Raw genomic sequence first — 17,476 nt, 5'->3', positions numbered from 1 at the left:
ATGATCAAGCTTTCCTGGTAATTTGGTTTCAGTTTTAGGATGCTGCTTTCAGAAGTCCACAAAAAAATGTATCATGCCCACAAGTGGCATGAACACATTGTCTGTGCAGTTAAATAGTTACAAGGGGAGAAGATAATAGTCCAGCTGTAAAACAAGTCATTGTGGTAACACCTAATTTCGGCAGCCGCTAGTTGTGAGGGTATTTATTTATTTATTTATTTTTTTCATGTACTTTCAGTAAAGAGCTGGGAGAGAACCAGCTCAAATGGCCTGAAACTTAGAACAGTTAAAAACTGCTTTTGAACAGGGCGTAAGACGGTGTAACAGTTCTTCAGTAGGTAGTGCAGAGAACCAGAAGGCCCAAGAGCAGACACTTAATGTTTCATTTGTTCTTTTTCTCGTGTGATGATGTTGAGGCAAATTTGTGATGGTAGTGCTGACGCTGGAGATAGACTTCTTCCTGCTCCAGTCTACTGTCCTTGTGCCTCTTAAAGTTAAAAGATTGTGTTTTAATATACATACATATATAGATAGATATACATATCATATATATTTATAACTGCACTTTGTACCCTGGGATTAGCAGACCAAGCCTTAAGACAAATTACATTGTAATGCATATTAGTCTGAAGACAGGTGATCACCCCTTTGTGCTTAGATGACTTTCATGGCCAAGTCATCATCTCTTGATTCCTGCGGTAGGTGGATCCATCATACTGGTTCTTTGTTCTTTTTTTTTTTTTTTTTTAATAATAAGGTAATTGCTATGCTGCTGGTAGCCCACATCAATTGTTTTAGTATTTATTAGGTGCTGCATTTTGTGGATGTGAAATATCACTCCAGTTCAGCTTTTCGTTTTGGTGCAGCATGAGCTGTTGCCTGTTGGATGAGGTTTCTGTGAGCTGCTCAAGGTTGTTCCTGAGGGCTGGGAGTGTACCATGGTGAGGGTAACAGGGTTTTTTCTCTTGTCTTTTTTGAAAGTGATGTATTGCTGTATTAAGGCTGTCAGCCACCTGCTGAAGTTGAGGAATTCAGCTTGATCATGCAGGCAAATAAATGCACAAATAGCTTTTATTTTTATACATTTTTTTTCTTGCACGTGTGCATATTTATACGGTCAGTACTGTGCCTGTATTTTAAGCTTTGTCAGAGGGTTTCTGAGCAGCAGATGTGAGCAAAGAGTAGGTTCTTGTGCCTCTCACTGCTGGCTGAGAAAGGTCAGGGTGCTCTAGTAGAAAGTGTGGGCTTATAAGCCATTTGTGACTTAGATACAGCAACTACTTTTGAATTCCTGTGCTGATATATATAGGCTATTTAATTTTTTCCTCACTGAAATAAGCATTCATATATCACTCTTCTCACATGTGCACAGACAGCAAGAGGAACCTCTGCCTCAAGAGGGGAAGTGTTAAAAGAATTTTTGCTGCCTTTCCCTTACCCCCCCAACTTTGGGGAGGGGCTTGTTCAAGTTGCCAGTGTATAAACAGGAGCAGAGAGAGGAGCCTGATCCAAAAGGTGAGGGATGAGTTAATGCTTACTTTAAAACCAAGACACCAGTCATAGGGAGAAGTGAACATTACCATGTTAATAGTCATGTGACCAATCGGGCTGTCTTTCAGTCTCTTGAGTCCACAATAGCAAGTGTTGTAGACATTCTGCTATTATTTTACAGCTGTTAATGAGGAGGAGTAACAGATTTATCAGGCTGCATTATATATTTCAAAATATCAACCACCAAGAAATAATAGCTTTAAAGATTCAGGTAGTGCTTGGCTGACATGTAGCTGAGATGGCATGAGAAGTTTCTTGCCTCACTTTGGGCTGATGTCAAGTGTAGCATTGCCTGTTTTCTCTTGCTGCTCCAGTTTCCCAAGGCAGGGCTGCGGCTGAGACATAACAAAGCTGGAATTGTGCTCCACTCTCCTGTTCAGCTAGGAAAGAGTGCAGGATATGGGAGACGGCAGGGAGAGGAACCTGTGTGCTGAGATGGTGCATGATGTCTCCAAAGCCCCAGAGGGATGTCAGGCTTCTCTCTTGTTTTTGTCCTTATTTCAAGAAAGGTAAGGAACTCACAGGTGTGTTGATGCTTAATTTGTTAATGTTTGGAGGCTGCTACAGAAATGCAAATAAGTATTCTGTTACTAATCAAACCTTGCTCTGCTTTGAGGCATGTAAACTAATGAAGTAGCAACAAATGTGAAGGTAGGTGAAAAAAATGATAGTGCAGCATGAGTTCCCTGAGTTCAGGCTTCCCATTTTATTTCTGCTTTCACTGTGTCAGATGTTTAGAAGTGTCAGCATGGCTGAGGTCCACATAGAGAGCTTATGTGAGGCACAAACCTGATGCTGAGCGGGAAAGCACAGTGTTTTGGAACGTGGTGAGGTCTAACATCTGTTTTTAACCTTTTCTCACAAGTGGAAGGGATTATAGGATGACAAATAGTGATTCTTTGCTAATGGGCATGGGTTCCATTCAGCATTGTACAATGCATGCCAATTAGATTTAATACAAATGTTCCCCCAGAAAGATCACCTTGATTTAACTTTTTTTATAGATGCATAAAGTAGAAGTGAACTGAGGTGCTCTGTTTGTTCTTTAAAGACTAAGTACTATATTTCTAGCTCTTGGCAGACATTGTCCACAAGTACTTCATGTTCCATTGGGCTTTTGCCAAATTTAATGTACCATGTGTACTGAAAGCATCAAAAACAGACTTGCTTTAATTTTAGATTTTACAGTTACTGTTATTGATTTTTCTTAGAGCTGTTCCATCCAATCAGCTATCATCATTTTTTTCCCTGCAGGAATTTGCAGGAATCATGACAGTCTTATTTGTGTGGCTAGGGTCTGTTCATGTCAGTGAGAGCTGTAGATCAGATATCTCTGCAGTGGCCAGATTCTCCATTTGTAGAAGCTAAATCAGCACACTGCATTATTTGTGAACTCCTTTCTTCAATACTGACTGAGATGTTGTGGCCGAGGACTGTTAAAAGCAGAGTCTGACAACTGTCTTTCAAGAAACTTGATTTCTTTAAAATACTGAGACGAGAAACTGAATGTACTAAAAATTGTGAACTTGGATTTTTCAGCACTTCCATGCTGTATGAATAGAAAGAAGCCTGACAGAAAGACCTTGGACTCCAAAGAGACATTAAACGGAAGAGATAGGGGAGAGAAGCAGAGCACAAGTAGGAATTATGGTAGGTAGACAAAGAGAGGAAGGAAATAACTGAGGGAAAGAATAGGGTATAGTGCAAAACTGCCAACCAATATGGGCTGGAGTGTTTCTAATGCTACAGTCAGTCCTCAGGTCTGCTGATCCCTGCCTGACAGCTGTGTCTGCTGGCCTCAGATTTTGGCTGTTCATCTTGTATTTTCAACTCTCAAAGCCAAGTAGCTGTGCATAAGCATGGCTTCTGGCCAGATGGCTCATAGCACTCAGAGTGGAACAGGATTCCCCTCCATTGTGTTGATGTGGAGCAGCATGGCATTCGGTGAATCCTGGGTTTTCCCTTTCACTCCTTCTGCTGAGGCTGCTTTTGTTAAATGGCAGTCTGTTCTGGTTTCTGGTTTGCAACGTTAACAACTCTAGCAGAGGGTAAAGTTGCTCAGTGTTTCAGAGACCTACATCTAAGTGGGAGAGTCTCTCTTGAGTTGAATAAAATCCCAGGGAGTTCTACATTCCCTATTAATAATGATCATTGTAGTTAAAGTATGTGGAAATTCCAAATTAGACTGTATTGGAAGCTTAACCATGGCAGTTGGTGGTTTTTCTTTGGCTCACTCTTATGCTGAGGTACTAAGCATGGTTTTAAGTCAGGTGTCTATTTTACCCTTTACTCCACCTCAGAGATGTTGATTAGTCTTTGGGAATGTTACTTAAACTTTGACAATCTTCAGATATTATCTCACTATCTTCAGGGACTGTATTTTGTGACATACACCTGTCTTCTCATTCCACCCCATGTACTGGAGTCTCTTTTGGAGCCTGTTCAGTTTCTGCAGGTTATCTTTGTCCAGGCAGTGTCAGAAGATGCTTTTCCAGCATGCAAACAAGTGACCAGTTCAGAAGAACTGCTGGTGGAAGAGTTTTCTAATTGGACCATAACCTGTGTTAATGTTGGTGTATCCCAGGTTTTATTGTAGCAACTGATTATGGAGGTACCTCACATTAATGGGAGCAAACAAAATACTGCCTTGTGAAGAAATGTACAGGAAATGACTAAGCCTTGGTGAAGACAGATCTATAGGTTTTTCCAAGTGTGTTTTTTTAACTGAGACTGAATTTTATTTTTTTTCATTCATGGCTGTTACTGTACTTGTTTTCAAGCTTAATTTTACAGCATCTTTCATATAAGCTTAGTTTTAGCTCCATATGCTTGCTAATAAGATTATTGCTGTACTAAGCAGTCTTTTAGTGATGAATACAGCTTCTGTTACCTAAAAGAACAAAATAAGTTGAATAGAAGAGTGAGAAAACAAAATTATCTGTAGTTAAAAATGGGAGTAAATTTCCTTGTTTTTCAAGATTTAACATAGCTTTTAAGTACTGCTGAGAAATAAATTCTTATTCCCTGTTATCTCACTACTCATTGATCAATGGGTTTAAAAATACATAATTTTACTGTTTTTCTGGAAATGAACACAGTCGTATGGAAGGTAGTCCCAGCTCTTTGTTCCTGTTGTCTGTTCAGGTGCACTCAGCACTGAGTAAATACAGTTTAGAAGCAGTTTGGAGCGTGCGTCTATGGAAAACATGGTTGTGCAGAACCTTGTGTCATGTAGCTCCTGGGCCATGGGCAGGCCTGCTGCTTTTTCAGGCAGCAGTGCTTTATGCCACCTTAAAATTGTTCAACTGCAGAATGTATTTCTGCTATACCTTAACAATTAAGTTCAGGCATTCCTGCAGTCATGCAAATAGGTGATAAATAATAGCTCTGTGATGCAGGGCTTCTGTCTTTGCATGCAAAGGTCATGCCTCTGTGCTAGTGGCCAGGTTTGTCAATGAAGAGAAGAATTTGGAAGGGAACTCTGGAGTTCATCTGGTCCAACTCCCCTTACTCCAAGTAGTTTGAAGTTAGAGCCAGCCCTTTCATCTCTTTATTTTGCACGGTTTTGAATAACACACAGCCAGGGTGTCTGCTGACAGTGCTTGTCTAATGCTTACCTGCAACTGGCAGTCTTCTGTAAATGTAAAACTATGACTTATCCAGTATAATTCCAGAACATTTTCTTGAATTTCAGTAAACCCTGAGCACACCAAGTGGCAACTGAATTCCCTCAGTAATGTTGAAGAACTCAGTGTTTGAATTGCTTTGCACTAGGAGTACTGGCTGGAGAGAAGGGTATATGCTGTGTTCAAAGACACATTTGTTCCAGGAGACACGGAGTCAACCTCTGCGAAACCATTCTTTACAGTGGCTGTGAGTGACAGGTAGATCTCCTACCTGTGCCTCTGCCAGCTGACAGTTCTCAATTGCTGATGTGGATGGGGCTTAACCATATGGTCTCACTCTGGCTTTCTCTCACAGCGTTGAAAATCGGTGTCCTGTCTGCACTAGCAGCTAACTGATCTCAGCTCATTGTTGACAGCCACCATCATCAACAGGTCCCTTTCTCTCTGCGCGTGAGACTTTTGATTATGTATCGTAAATCCAAGTGGAAGCGCGGTTACAATCTCGAGGGGCTTGGACACGGTGAGTTTGCATCTGCACAGTTGTTCTACAAGAACAAACTTTCTTACTTGCACATGAACTTCTTGCCAAAATTTTCATCTAGAGAATTTGGTAGCTACTTCCAGAGTTCCTTTCAAATAGAGTGTGTATTTACTTCTGGAAGATTTTGATTGAGATAAGCAGCTAAAAGTACGAGTGTAGAACAATACAAACTACTTCTATTGTCTTGCTGTAACTATCTGTAAAGATATTTGTTCTCTAATCACTATATTTTTTAAAAATAAGTGAAAGAGAATGCTTTAAGTAGTTCATTGGATAGTATCTCTCTACAGCAACCACAGTTTTTATAAAATGTGGGTTATTATATTTGTGACATGCCTTCTAAACTGTGCCAAATTTACTTTCTCATGTCCTAATGTTGGATTTCTACCCAAGGTTGTTTCCAGAGGTTCTGATACAACATTTACTGCCTGATGAGGGCGATGCCTTCTCTATCTCATCTCCCTGGACTGTGCACACGCATAGCTCCCCCTCCCCAGATCTGAGCTATGCACTCCTTGGCCTGTCTTTACTCCAGACCTGCTGACCAGAGTTTTTCCATGAGCTTTCTCACTAACTCAAGGGAAACAAATTAATTGTGGGAGTTTCCTAAGAGGTTCAGGGAGCTGTGCCTTAAGTTTTGTTATTAGACTGACTGTATATCCTTCTGATGTGGTAGACTTAAAATTCTTGCATTGCTTTCTGTAGCTTTGTTTGTGAATGTATCTGTGGCTTGGTCTTTTTCCTTAGCCTTCTGGTTTGAGGACAACAGCTGCTGCCTCCTCTCAGTATTGCTTGAACCAAAGTAGTAATGTGGTGTTGTGAGAACATCAACTTTATCTTGCTTAGACCAGTTTTATTTTACATCTTAGGGAATTGGAGCAAATAGGTATGAGATGCTAATCGTAATAATGTTTTCCATGATCAAAGCTTTCAGTTCTTCAATGGCTGCTATTTCTGTTTCAACTGCCAAAGTCTTGAAACTAGTTATGAGCAATCACTATTGGTGGTTAACAGCTTGAAACATTTTAGGTATGGGAAACACCAGTTCATTATTCAGCATGAGTTTGCTGACTTGAATTCATGCTGCATATTTATTTTAGTTTCTGATCAGCCCTGTATTTCACTGTGCCTCTTGATTTGCTGTCAAGTTTTTCTATGAGTGAATTCTTAGTCCAAAATTCCTTAATTCAGCAAGTGTGTTTCAAGGGAAAGCTCTAGAGGTAGTGCAGTATGGTCTAGACCTTTGAAAGTGATCTAGATGTTACAGCTTTGTTTTATAAGCTCGAGAGTCTTGTTGGAAAATGCATTAGGAAGAAGTTTCTATCTAATGAAACATGGTGGTCAGAGAAGACTTGCTGTGTTCAAGTACTTGTACATAGGCCAAAAAACTCTTAGAAAAACTCTAGGAAGAGCTGTGAAGCGGTGTTGAAGCTGGTGGCTTGAAAAGCTGGAGTGTATCTGGCATTTGAGTGCTTCATCTCTTCAGAGAAAGAGTATGCAACTTAAATATTCCACCTGACAGTGAACATTGTCTCTGACAGTAGTGTAATTATTTTGAAGGTCTGGGGCTTATCCAGGATCAGAGTGGTGAATTAAATTACATGTCCAGCCAAGATTTGTTCTAGTACAGTCTTGCATAGGTAGGCTGATAGTGATCTTGCTTATGCCGCTGAATTCAGTTGCCTTCAGTGCAGCTGAATCCTTACTTACACCTGCATAATTGGGTTCAAGCATCAGGTTTGGTGAAATGACCTGGTAGATGATGAAAAACAGAATATGGGCTTCAATTTCTTAATTTCTTTCCCTGACTTAGCATGCTTTTTTTTTTTTTTTAATGGTATGCTTAGAAACAAAGTCCTGCTTTTTTTGTACAGTTGATCATCTGCTAACAAGATGAGCTACAAATCTCAGTATTATTTTTGTGAAATATTGGGAAGGTTTAATAAAGTAATGAAAAGAGAGAGGGAGAACTAAGTCTGCTGCTTTGTTACTGTGCCAGGAAATAATCCTTCCTTGCTGACCAGTACCTTAGCTGTTCCAGCCATGGCATGATGTAGTTTTATTTTTTTAATAATGGCTTTATTTAGATTATCCTTTTAACTAATGGTTTTGGCATGCTTTAAAAAGACACTTAAGGAAGAGTATCTTGTTGCAGAATTCCAATCTAGGATAAACTTACAGGCTGCAAGTATTTTAACTTTTTAAAATTTAATTAGAGAATCTTCATTTGTGACACTAAAAACCATCTTTGGGGCATGTTGAGTTTGTAGGCAGTTACCTGAAAGGCTAAAGTTCTGTCAAAGGATTCAGTTCTCTACACTGGGGCTGGTTTAGGTTACTCTGCATTTGTGGTCAAAAAGAGATTTCATATTGCTTTCAATTAACAAGAAAGGTTTTCTTATGATCTTTGATTTCAGTTGGCTGCCACTTCACTGGGAGTTTTGACTGTAATATTTCAATGCCCCTTTGTGTTAGGCCTTCTGTTATCTTCGCTTAACTTTTGTATTCTGGACCTTACTTTTTTGCCAGTAAAGACAAATCTTGCTGCTTCAGTGTATACAATCATAGAGGTATTGTTTTGGGGGTGAGACTTGCTGCCTTTTTCTTATACAATTTTTATGGTTTAGATAGACTTCTTTATTAAAAATTAAGGAATAAGCTCCATGCTATGTCTTTGGAAAACAAAGACATTTATATAAATGTACTAATAAAATAATTAGTAAGTAACCTGTAAGGATTTTACAGATGAGGGAGAATGACTAGAAGAAACAGGACTAGCTATGAAAAGAAATCCAGTAATTCCTGAATTTGTACCCCTTCATGTTAGTCTCAGTCCTGTTTTTAAAAAGAAGGACCTAGAACAAATAAAACATATAGTTAGTCCTGCAGCTGGACTTTGGCAAATCTCAGTACAGCAAATGTAAGGATGCTTAGTTGCAAGTTTTAATGCCAGAAGCAGTAAAATACAGATCTCTGTCACAAAACTGGGAATGTGCAGTTGTTCCCTAAAGTGGTGCTTTGCTCCAGAAGCACTGAACTCTAGCTCACAGTTCTTGTTGGGCAAGTTTTGGGGCTGAAACTTTGTGTCAACAGTTGCATGTCTACATTTTGCCTATAATATTTACATTAGTCTTCAGAGTAAATGAAAAAGTGTATCTTGTTCCTGATAGGAGAGAGCTACTCGGTTAGATTTTAGGTAAAACTAAAGTTAAATAACTTTAGATATAAAGTTACAGGTTCTTTCCCACCAGAATATTGAACTGTACTTTCAAAATGAAGAGCTTAGGTCTCAAATTAGTTTTAAAATGAAGACTGTTATAGAAAACTGTTTTTTTTGTGCTTACCTGTTTTTGTTGTTGTTTGTTTTTTTTTTTTAATTTTTCTGCAATTTAAATGAGGTGCCTCCTTTCTAACAATGAAAAATCTTGGAAGTGGCTACTAAAAGAAAAATGCTTCACCTCAGAAACTAATAAAATTATTTGAGCTGATATACTCCTCATGTTGGTTTTGTAACATTTGTATAGTGTTGATAACCTTTCAGAGTGGCTGACCTTGCATTTTTTTGTTAGCAGTCATATTTGCACACAAGGAATACCTATTACAAATTTGAGGAGAGCAAGCTTCTGACAGTGCTTTATTTATTTGTATGGTTCAAGGTTTATTTTGAGGATGTGTAATCCACACAATTCCATCAGTGAAGTGCTAAAAGTACAGAATGACTTCAGTGTTTTAAAAAGTTTAGGTACAACAGTGGCTGCTGAGCCAAAGGAAGTGTTTTCTTTATGTTTAGAGAATATCTGTCCTACAGCTGGGATTGATGTTGGTTGGAGTGAGACTGAGCATGCTTGAAAATTTGTTCTGCCACTAAGTTGCATTGAGGCAACACACAGTGAGTGCTTAAGGCAGCTCTGATCAGCCTGACAAACTTGAGTTTTCATCAAAACTCACCTGTCACTTCATAAAGTCATGCTGGGTGTCAAGTGTCAAATTGGCTGCAATGACTTTGCCATACTTGAAGTTCCTTAGGTTTTTTTAGTATGTCTATGAATAGTTAATTACATAGATGGTATTCCTTAAATGTTTGAGGGGTTTTTTGGTTGTTTTGTTTTACTTTGAATTTGCATTGGTCCAGAAGCTCGAATGTATCAGACATCTCTGCCGAATCTGGGTAGTGACTTCTTGAGTTAAGGTTGCCTAGGATGGTTCATTACCTCAGAGCCTTCTGCTCTACCGAGGGATGGCAGGAGGCATCACTAGGCATAAGAGTAACTGATGACAATGAGTAAATTGAATGTGAGCAGGGTTACTACAAACCTCTGTCAATAGGTGTGAACGAGGCACCGCTGAGCTGTGAGTAGCTATTAGCAATTTGAAACAATGTTCACAAACAATATCACTCCAGAGAGGTCCAATCTACCCGGAAAAAGCTTGGGAAGATCATTTCTGAAGAGCCAGATTTCTTGGGAGGAATGGGTCTGGGCTGAATGGCTGACTGAAAAGGGGCAAGTGAAATGGCTCTTCCAGATGAGATTGTTATTGTTAACTTCGCTGTATGAGAAAAACAGGGCCTAAGGTTTCTGTGGAAGATAGCGAAACGTAGCCTGTGAGCATATCTGGAGGGCACACCATGGGTTAAAGTGGAGGCTTCTCTTAATCTCTTTCCCAAGGTTCAGAAAGGAAGAAATCTGTACTATATTAACCAGTCAATGTGGTTAATAAATAAGTGATGCTGTAAATCACGTGAAATTTATTTCCAAACTCACTGAAGTACTACTGTGTTCTGAATCATCTGGTACTGTTCAAAAACCACTTGGCTGTGGTGCTGTCAAAACTGCCGGGTTTTGTGGCTGTGTGCTCTTTTCGGTGTTATTTGCCCAACAGTGTTTCCTATTTCCTTAATGGAAAAATTCTTCTTTGAAAGAAAACAAGTAATTCTTTGCACAAAGTCTGCCTCTCAAGGCGTACAGGTACAAAGTGCAAAGCAGAGGTCATTCCTAGAAGTGAGTTGGCAAGTGTGAAGATACTTCTGCATGGCAGAAAAATGCCAGAATAAGAAAGAAATGTGGATTTTGTTTCATGCTTGTGTTCATTCAAATCTAACTCCATCTTTAACTGTTCAACCTTTTTTTTTTGCTTTGGTGGCTTCTCCAGGTAGCTTTGAAATATGAGCTGGTAAGTACAGAGAGCCAGAGTCCTGGCCAAGACAGAGCTTTAAACACAGGCTTTTGTTTAGTGTTTTAGGGGTTTTCTGGATTTTCGTTCAGAAGAAATTGTTGAGCTGTTTTGCTTGAACATTTTATGTCAAGTAAATAAAGTAGCATTAGTTGGAGAGAAATAGCTGAACTTGTGCTCTCAAACCTCAATTTTAAGACAGTTTCTAGGCCAAATTTTGAAGTTTTTTTAAATTCCACTTGAAGGTGTTATTAGAGTTTGTAATGTGATGTAGCATCATTGAAAATGCTGGAGTGGTCCATGAAAATACAGCTGAACTTTTTAACACTGCCTCACAATGGGTATCAAAGTGGCATCACTTTGGCAGTTGCTGGAAAAATGTTCTGCCACAGTGCCTGTCACTATTGCTGTACTCAACCAATCTAAAATTACTTTTGTCTTCATCTGCTAAATTTTGTCTGACATATGCTGAATAGACAAGAAGCAATACAGATTTCAAATGCTTGGCTCTTTTGAAAACAAACAAGCCACTCTCCTAGTGCTAAAATGTCTTTCCTTATCTTTTATGACCCACACTCTTGGGAATATTTCTTCTTTTGGTTGTAACTGAAGCCTGTACTAACTTAAAGTTGACATATTGAGCTAGATAGCTTCCCTCATTTGAATGTAACGTTTTTCTTTGGACATAGAAAATTGAAAATTTGAAACTAGTGATGACCTTGAAAACTTGCAACTGTAAGTCAAATGTGAAACATAATTATTTCCTTAGCTCTTAATTAAAACCTGACCATGTGGTCCCTTGGGTCCCCATAGAAATAGTATAGCTCCATCTCCATGGGTGAAATATTTTGTCCTGGGCTTTTTTTTGCTGGGAAATTGGTATTTTTGCTTGGTATTATTTTGTTTGGCAAAATAATACCAAGCATTGCATGTGACAAGACCCAAGAGTAGCTACCAGTTCTCCCTTGTACCTCTAAAGAAGCAACCATTTCTGTCTCAGCCAAAGAATAGAATTTAGGGATGGCATCTCTAGCACTGAACTGCTACTATTTGGGAATGACTCTTTTTGTTAGGTGTTAGTGCCTGCATAGAGGTGAAGTGCAACTGCCTGTTTATTTTTATAAGCAGTAAACCTCTTACCCAAATTGGATTAGAAGTGTAGGAAGTAAAGTATTGTGCTTGTATATGCCAGATCATACATTGCCTATGAGATTAGAAAGGAAAGAAAAAGATTTGATCAACTGGCATGGAATTTTTTTCTGAGTAGTAACAAAATGTGAGCAGGCAGGTGATCCAACACGATAATGTAATGGAACTGTCTTGTTTGAATTGCTGGCTGTAGGAGGTGATGCACATGGGAACTAAAGTGTGCAAAAAGTTAGTTTTGTGTTTATGTATAAATGCAAATTGTATTAGCATAAAAGTTGGTTTACCTTAGTTTTTAAGGGGCAGCTTTTAGTGTATCTGGATATATTTCAGTATACCTCTTTTAGAAGAGGCAAATCTATTGCATGTGACAAGTAATCAGTTCTTGTTCTCTTGGGTTACAGCCTAAAGTAACATCTATTCCATACCTGAGCTCATAAAACAGTACTTAAAGTATTCCTAAATGGTCAGAAGTACAGGAGACAGAGGTGCTGAATCCTGTGTGTCTGTACAGAGCTCTGACATCTCCTAGCAGGCCACTGTGCAAACCTGACCCTCGGCTTGCCAGAGAGGAGGCAGCCCTCTGACAGCTCTCCAGAGAAATACAGGTCATAGGCTTTTATGTGTAAATGCTGGAGGTGATAGGTCTAGAAAGGAGCAAGTTTTCTTCCTGGTGTAAAGACTGTCTAAAGCTTGAAATGAGGAAGAATATAGTAAGATTGTCATGTTTAATAGCAGTGATTTGCAAAATATTCAGGTATGAACTATGGACTTGGGACACTGACGTACAGAAGTGAGTGGAGCTGTTTTGAGGTTATGCAGCACTTTTTTTACTGGAATCACAGAGGGACTACGGTCAAAATGGTGAGTGTCAAGAGTCTAGGAAGTGTGGTTAGGAATTTAGGAGAAAACAGGGCTGTTGGATAGACTTTACTTTTTGCTTCATGATCTCTTTGTGGGAAAATATATTTGCCTTCTTGTAAGAGATCTGTTTGTGTGATGTGGGAGTTGATTAGAAATGGTACTGAATAGTTTTTAAACTTTGTCCCTCTTAGCATATTTTTTCCCTAGAATGTGAGTGTGGGGAGACAGCCAGTTATAGCTAAATTTCTATAACTGAATTATTTTCCTATCTTTTTTTTTTTCCTAATCTGAATGAATAATCTAACATAAAATGGTTTCCATCACTGAGATAGATATTTTTCAGAACTGAAAGTGTTATTACTTCTAGCATCTGTCTTAGGATTCTCTGTACAGGTCCATGGTCAAATGATCTGGCTTTGTAGGAATGAAAAATTTCAGGTAATGCAGGTTCCGCTAGTTCTGCTATAACCTTAAAGGTTTTGCAAGTACAGAAATTGTGTCTTGGAAATGAATTCAAATTTGGGCTCCTTTTCTTTATTTAGGGGAAACCATAATACCTAAAGCTCAGTGAATCTGGGTTCTGATGATGAAAGATTGCTGAACAATATCTAAAAAATTCTTTAAGGAAGTGCTTGTGCATAGCCAAGATTAATTGAACCAGAAATTATCCTGGAGAATTTAAAAAGGAATCTTTTACAATCTTTTCCAGGTACCTTGTAAATTAAAGTTTACTGTCTTGGAAAGAAGCCTGGTGCAACTACATCTGTATGGCTCTGATTTGGCAGATGACTTGCATCAGTTTGATGATTTTGGAAACAAGTGTGCTTTCTTCAGAATGAAGCTTTGCCTATCATTCTTTCGGTCTTGAATTTTTAGGAATTCAGCACATCTGATGCTTCAGGTGGTATTTGGAGCCAGGTGAAGAATCATCTGTCCTAGTTTCAGCTGGGATAGAGTTAATTCTTGTAGCAGCTGGTACAGTGCTGTGTTTTGTGTTTAGGATGATAGTAGTGTTAATGCACTGATGTTTTGCTGAGCAGTGCTTACTCTGAATCAAGGACTTTACAGGGTCCCATGTTCTGCCAGCCAGGAGCTGCACAAGAAGCTGGGAGGGAGCATAGGCAAGACAGGTGGCCCAAATTGGCCAAAGGGATTTCCATACCAGACAACGTCATGGCCAATATTATAAACTGGGGGGAATTGGCTGGAAGGAGCTGGCTGCTGCTCATGGATGGTCTGAGCATCAGTCAGTGGGGTGATGAGAAATTGTGCATCACTTTGTTGGTTTTTCTTAATTTCTCCTTTTATGTTGTTTCCCTTTTCCCTATTACTCTTTGTTTTAGTTTGTTTTGATTACTTCATTGTTGTTATTTTAACTTGAGGGTTTTACCTTTTCCCCTGATTCTCCTGACTTTCTCAGGGGCCAGGGGAGGTGTGAGCAGGCTGCATGGTACTTGGTGACTGGCTGGGGTTGGCAGCATTCTTTTAAGAGCAGCTTAATTCCCAAATGCCTTACTTGGGCAACAGTTGCTGTGTTGAATTGCTCATTGGGCCCCATTTCTCTTGTGAAGGACTTCCTTGGTGGGCTGAGGAACAGGCACACAAAGATGTAATGGTGGAACAGGACTTGGTAAGAAATGCTCCTTAGGTTTGTCTGATGGCAAAGTGTGACTCCTGTGACGGGAAATGCCTCTGTGCAGCGTGATGACTTGTTGTCACTCTGTAACTAGGCTGCTTCGGTGACAAATTACTCCACAGTTGCTTAATGATCACCATGGCTGAATGAACAACATTTTAGAGTTGGCCAATCTGTTTGAAGGAGCGTTTGTTGTGCCTTAACAACTCCAGATTCTATTTAGATCTTTTACTCAGCTGTCCTGCAAATCTAATTAACCTCTCCTACCCCTTCCAGAAGTGGTCAGTGTAGAAGAGTTCATAAAGTACCATCTACCCTACATGTCACAGAAACTTAAGATGCAGAAAAGGGTTCTTATCTGGAAGCAATAGCGCTAACAATGGACCTTTGTTTTCTCAGCCCTTGTAAGAACTTTCTTACTTCTTGCCATAAGCCACCACACAGTAGTGCAGGGGATTAGGTCATTTCCTTCCCTTCTCCTCTTCCTGCAGATTATTTGATTAGCATTTCTATTGTATACTCTAAATAGCATGTTCTTTGCTTCAGGCTGGTCCCCCCCCATAATCTCTTTAAAACACTGTAGTATGACTTTTTACTAGCAGCGTGACATGGGAACTTCTTGCACAGAGATTACATGTGACGTAACACAATAAAAAATTAATAGGCCTGGTAAGTCAGTAATCTTCCCTTCTTTCTTCTTTCCTCATGCACCTGATATTAGGCTTCTGGGAACCCCCTAACAGTGTTAATGCCTTACAATACATGAAATATTTTTCTTATTGGGATATCATTGGCTTTGATCAGAGTTCAGTCCCTGACTTCATGGGAAACGGAGTTCAGATTGTGTATAGTGTATGTTCAACATTCAGTGTACAAATATACCTCCCTTGTGTGATCATTACACGTCTTGGTCTTCCACCAGGTGTTTTGCTCCCTTTTCTGTCTTCCCTTTCCTTCAGTCTCTGTTTCTATATACCCTGTGTGCAGCAATTTCAAGCTCTTATCTTGTGTGGGGTTTTTATTCCACTCTTTGCATGCTTTGTTGAATAAAACTATCAACAGGTGTTTAGAATGCCAGTCTTGAAATGTAACAGTAATATACTGGTCAGGTTAGCTCCAGCATGAAGAGTTTGCCTGTCAGGATTCTTGCCAGTCTGGGCACTATAGCCATAGTGTTGCCTGTTGCCCCTGTCTGTAATTACGGCTGTCTTTTTAGCTGGAACAGCCAGAAATGCATTCCTCTTCAGAGCTCATGTTGAATGTCATGTGAAATCACGTAATTGTATCAAACTGTACAGCATCTGTTTGTGAGTCAGATAGAAGAACATGACGATACAGCCCTTTATTTCTTTAACAACTTCAAGGAAAGAACCTCCCCTGCAGTTCAGCATCATTTCATGAAATTAGCAGTGATATTTTGGGCTACAGATTGCATTGTTTTAGTCTGGCATGGTATCTGTACTCCAGGAGAATTCAGATATAGCTCATCTAGCGACAGCATGCTGGAGGCATTTGCCTCCAGTCCTCAAGGTATGGCATAGTTCTTGTGATTCCATGAAAAACATTATACCCTCCTCATCATAAAAGTGGGGGACAATGTTGACACAAGAACAGCTGAGTAGAGCATGGCTGTGAGTAAACACAGGCAGGGCGACAAGGTTGTTCAAACTTTGGTTGGGTGAGATTTAGAGGCAGCCACGTAGAAGTGTGCCCAGGAGCAAAATAAACCTTCAAAAAGCCTGGATTAAGATGGGGAATGATTAGCTATAAAAAGGACATTATGTGGTGTTGCCTGATAGCTCCAGAGGGTCACTAATATGGAGGCAGGTAAGGATTGTTATCTGCAGGAGGCTGGGTGGGGTGGCAGAAAGCAAATCCACCTGCAGCTGCTTTTTAGGTGGCTGCAGCATAAAGTAATCTACAAGCTTATTAACCTGAACACTGAACAGCTGTGCCTGTAAAATGAGAATAAAGGAGTTCTAGAAGCAAATTACTCTTCAAGTTCTGCTTTTCAGGATGTTTTGAAACAGTACAACTCAAGTTTTACAACTTGTGTGAGAAAAGTAATGCAGCCTGAAAGTGGTCATAGCAATGTAACTAATCACTGCAGTTAAATACCTGAATACAGAGCACCTTTTGTACTCTTGGTGCCATATCTGTGTGTTAAGTGATACTAATGCAGTCCTGATGTGGTTTCCTTTTTCTTTTTCTTTTAAAACAAAATCACAAAAGCAACCCTTAACCCTGATTAAAACAGCATGCAAGCTGCCAACTATAGGCTGGGACAAAACAGAAAATACTTGAAAGCGATGGGAGAGGTGGGGTGGCGTGACTCCTCTACCCCAGTAAAAATTGCCATTTTAATGATCTGTATGTTACCAGTGGAAAAGCTTGTGGGTTTGTGTGCCAGTAGCATGAGGCTCTTGATTTTTGGCAGGGAGAAAGATTCAACCTAAGTCTCAAGATTTGGCTTCATAAGTCTCTGGTGTTTCTGTTGAGATTGATGCAGAAGGTCCCTATCGCCTCATTTACATTGGTATAATGGGATTACAGAATAAATACACAAACAGATAAGCAAAATTATTTGGGTTGAAATAGTTGGAAATTTGTGTGTGGTTTTGTTTTTTTTTTCTTAGACCCTTGCCAGCTTAGTAATCTGATAATTGTGATGATGACCATACCTTTTCAGAGCAGTGTTCAGTTCTGTGGGTTTTTTTGGTGACCAGAAGAGTGGAAACAAGGGGGCACCTGTCCATCAGTGTTTCTCCAGATACTTTCCGGTGTTCAGCAGCTGTGGCTCAGCCACTTCTGTGGAGCAAAGTGACATCTATGGTAGGAGAAAAAGAAGTGTCTTTGAACTTATGTGTTCTTTTATTATCCAAGTAACCTATGACAAGGTGTTTTGCAGCTAAATTTTCTGTGTAGGTGACAAGATCCTGT

General features: G+C 39.6%; 1 protein-coding gene across 18 annotated transcripts in view; it reads left to right on the top strand.

Annotated features, from left to right (window-relative positions):
* Positions 1–17,476, top strand: part of PELI1 (pellino E3 ubiquitin protein ligase 1) — a 43,207-nt gene that overhangs the window by 6,987 nt on the left and 18,744 nt on the right. For 3 of the 18 annotated variants that reach the window (XM_086879178.1, XM_086879187.1, XM_086879180.1), the window contains exons 2-5: positions 1,373–1,515; positions 1,866–2,060; positions 3,091–3,201; positions 5,533–5,697. The exons of 3 other annotated variants lie outside the window; for them this stretch is intronic. In XM_086879178.1, coding sequence (XP_086735304.1) covers positions 5,643–5,697 — 55 coding nt within the window. In that variant the 5' untranslated portion in view covers positions 1,373–1,515; positions 1,866–2,060; positions 3,091–3,201; positions 5,533–5,642. The remainder of the gene's footprint in view (positions 1–1,372; positions 1,516–1,865; positions 2,061–3,090; positions 3,202–5,532; positions 5,698–17,476) is intronic. 12 more of the 18 variants (XM_086879186.1, XM_086879172.1, XM_086879171.1 and 9 more) reach the window with 8 other exon arrangements.

The sequence above is a fragment of the Cyanistes caeruleus genome, chromosome 2 (genome assembly GCF_971803275.1).
Source record: "Cyanistes caeruleus chromosome 2, bCyaCae1.hap1.1, whole genome shotgun sequence".
Classification (NCBI taxonomy): domain Eukaryota; kingdom Metazoa; phylum Chordata; class Aves; order Passeriformes; family Paridae; genus Cyanistes; species Cyanistes caeruleus.
Note: the sequence above shows the minus strand (reverse complement) of the source record. Positions and strands in the feature narration are given on the sequence as shown.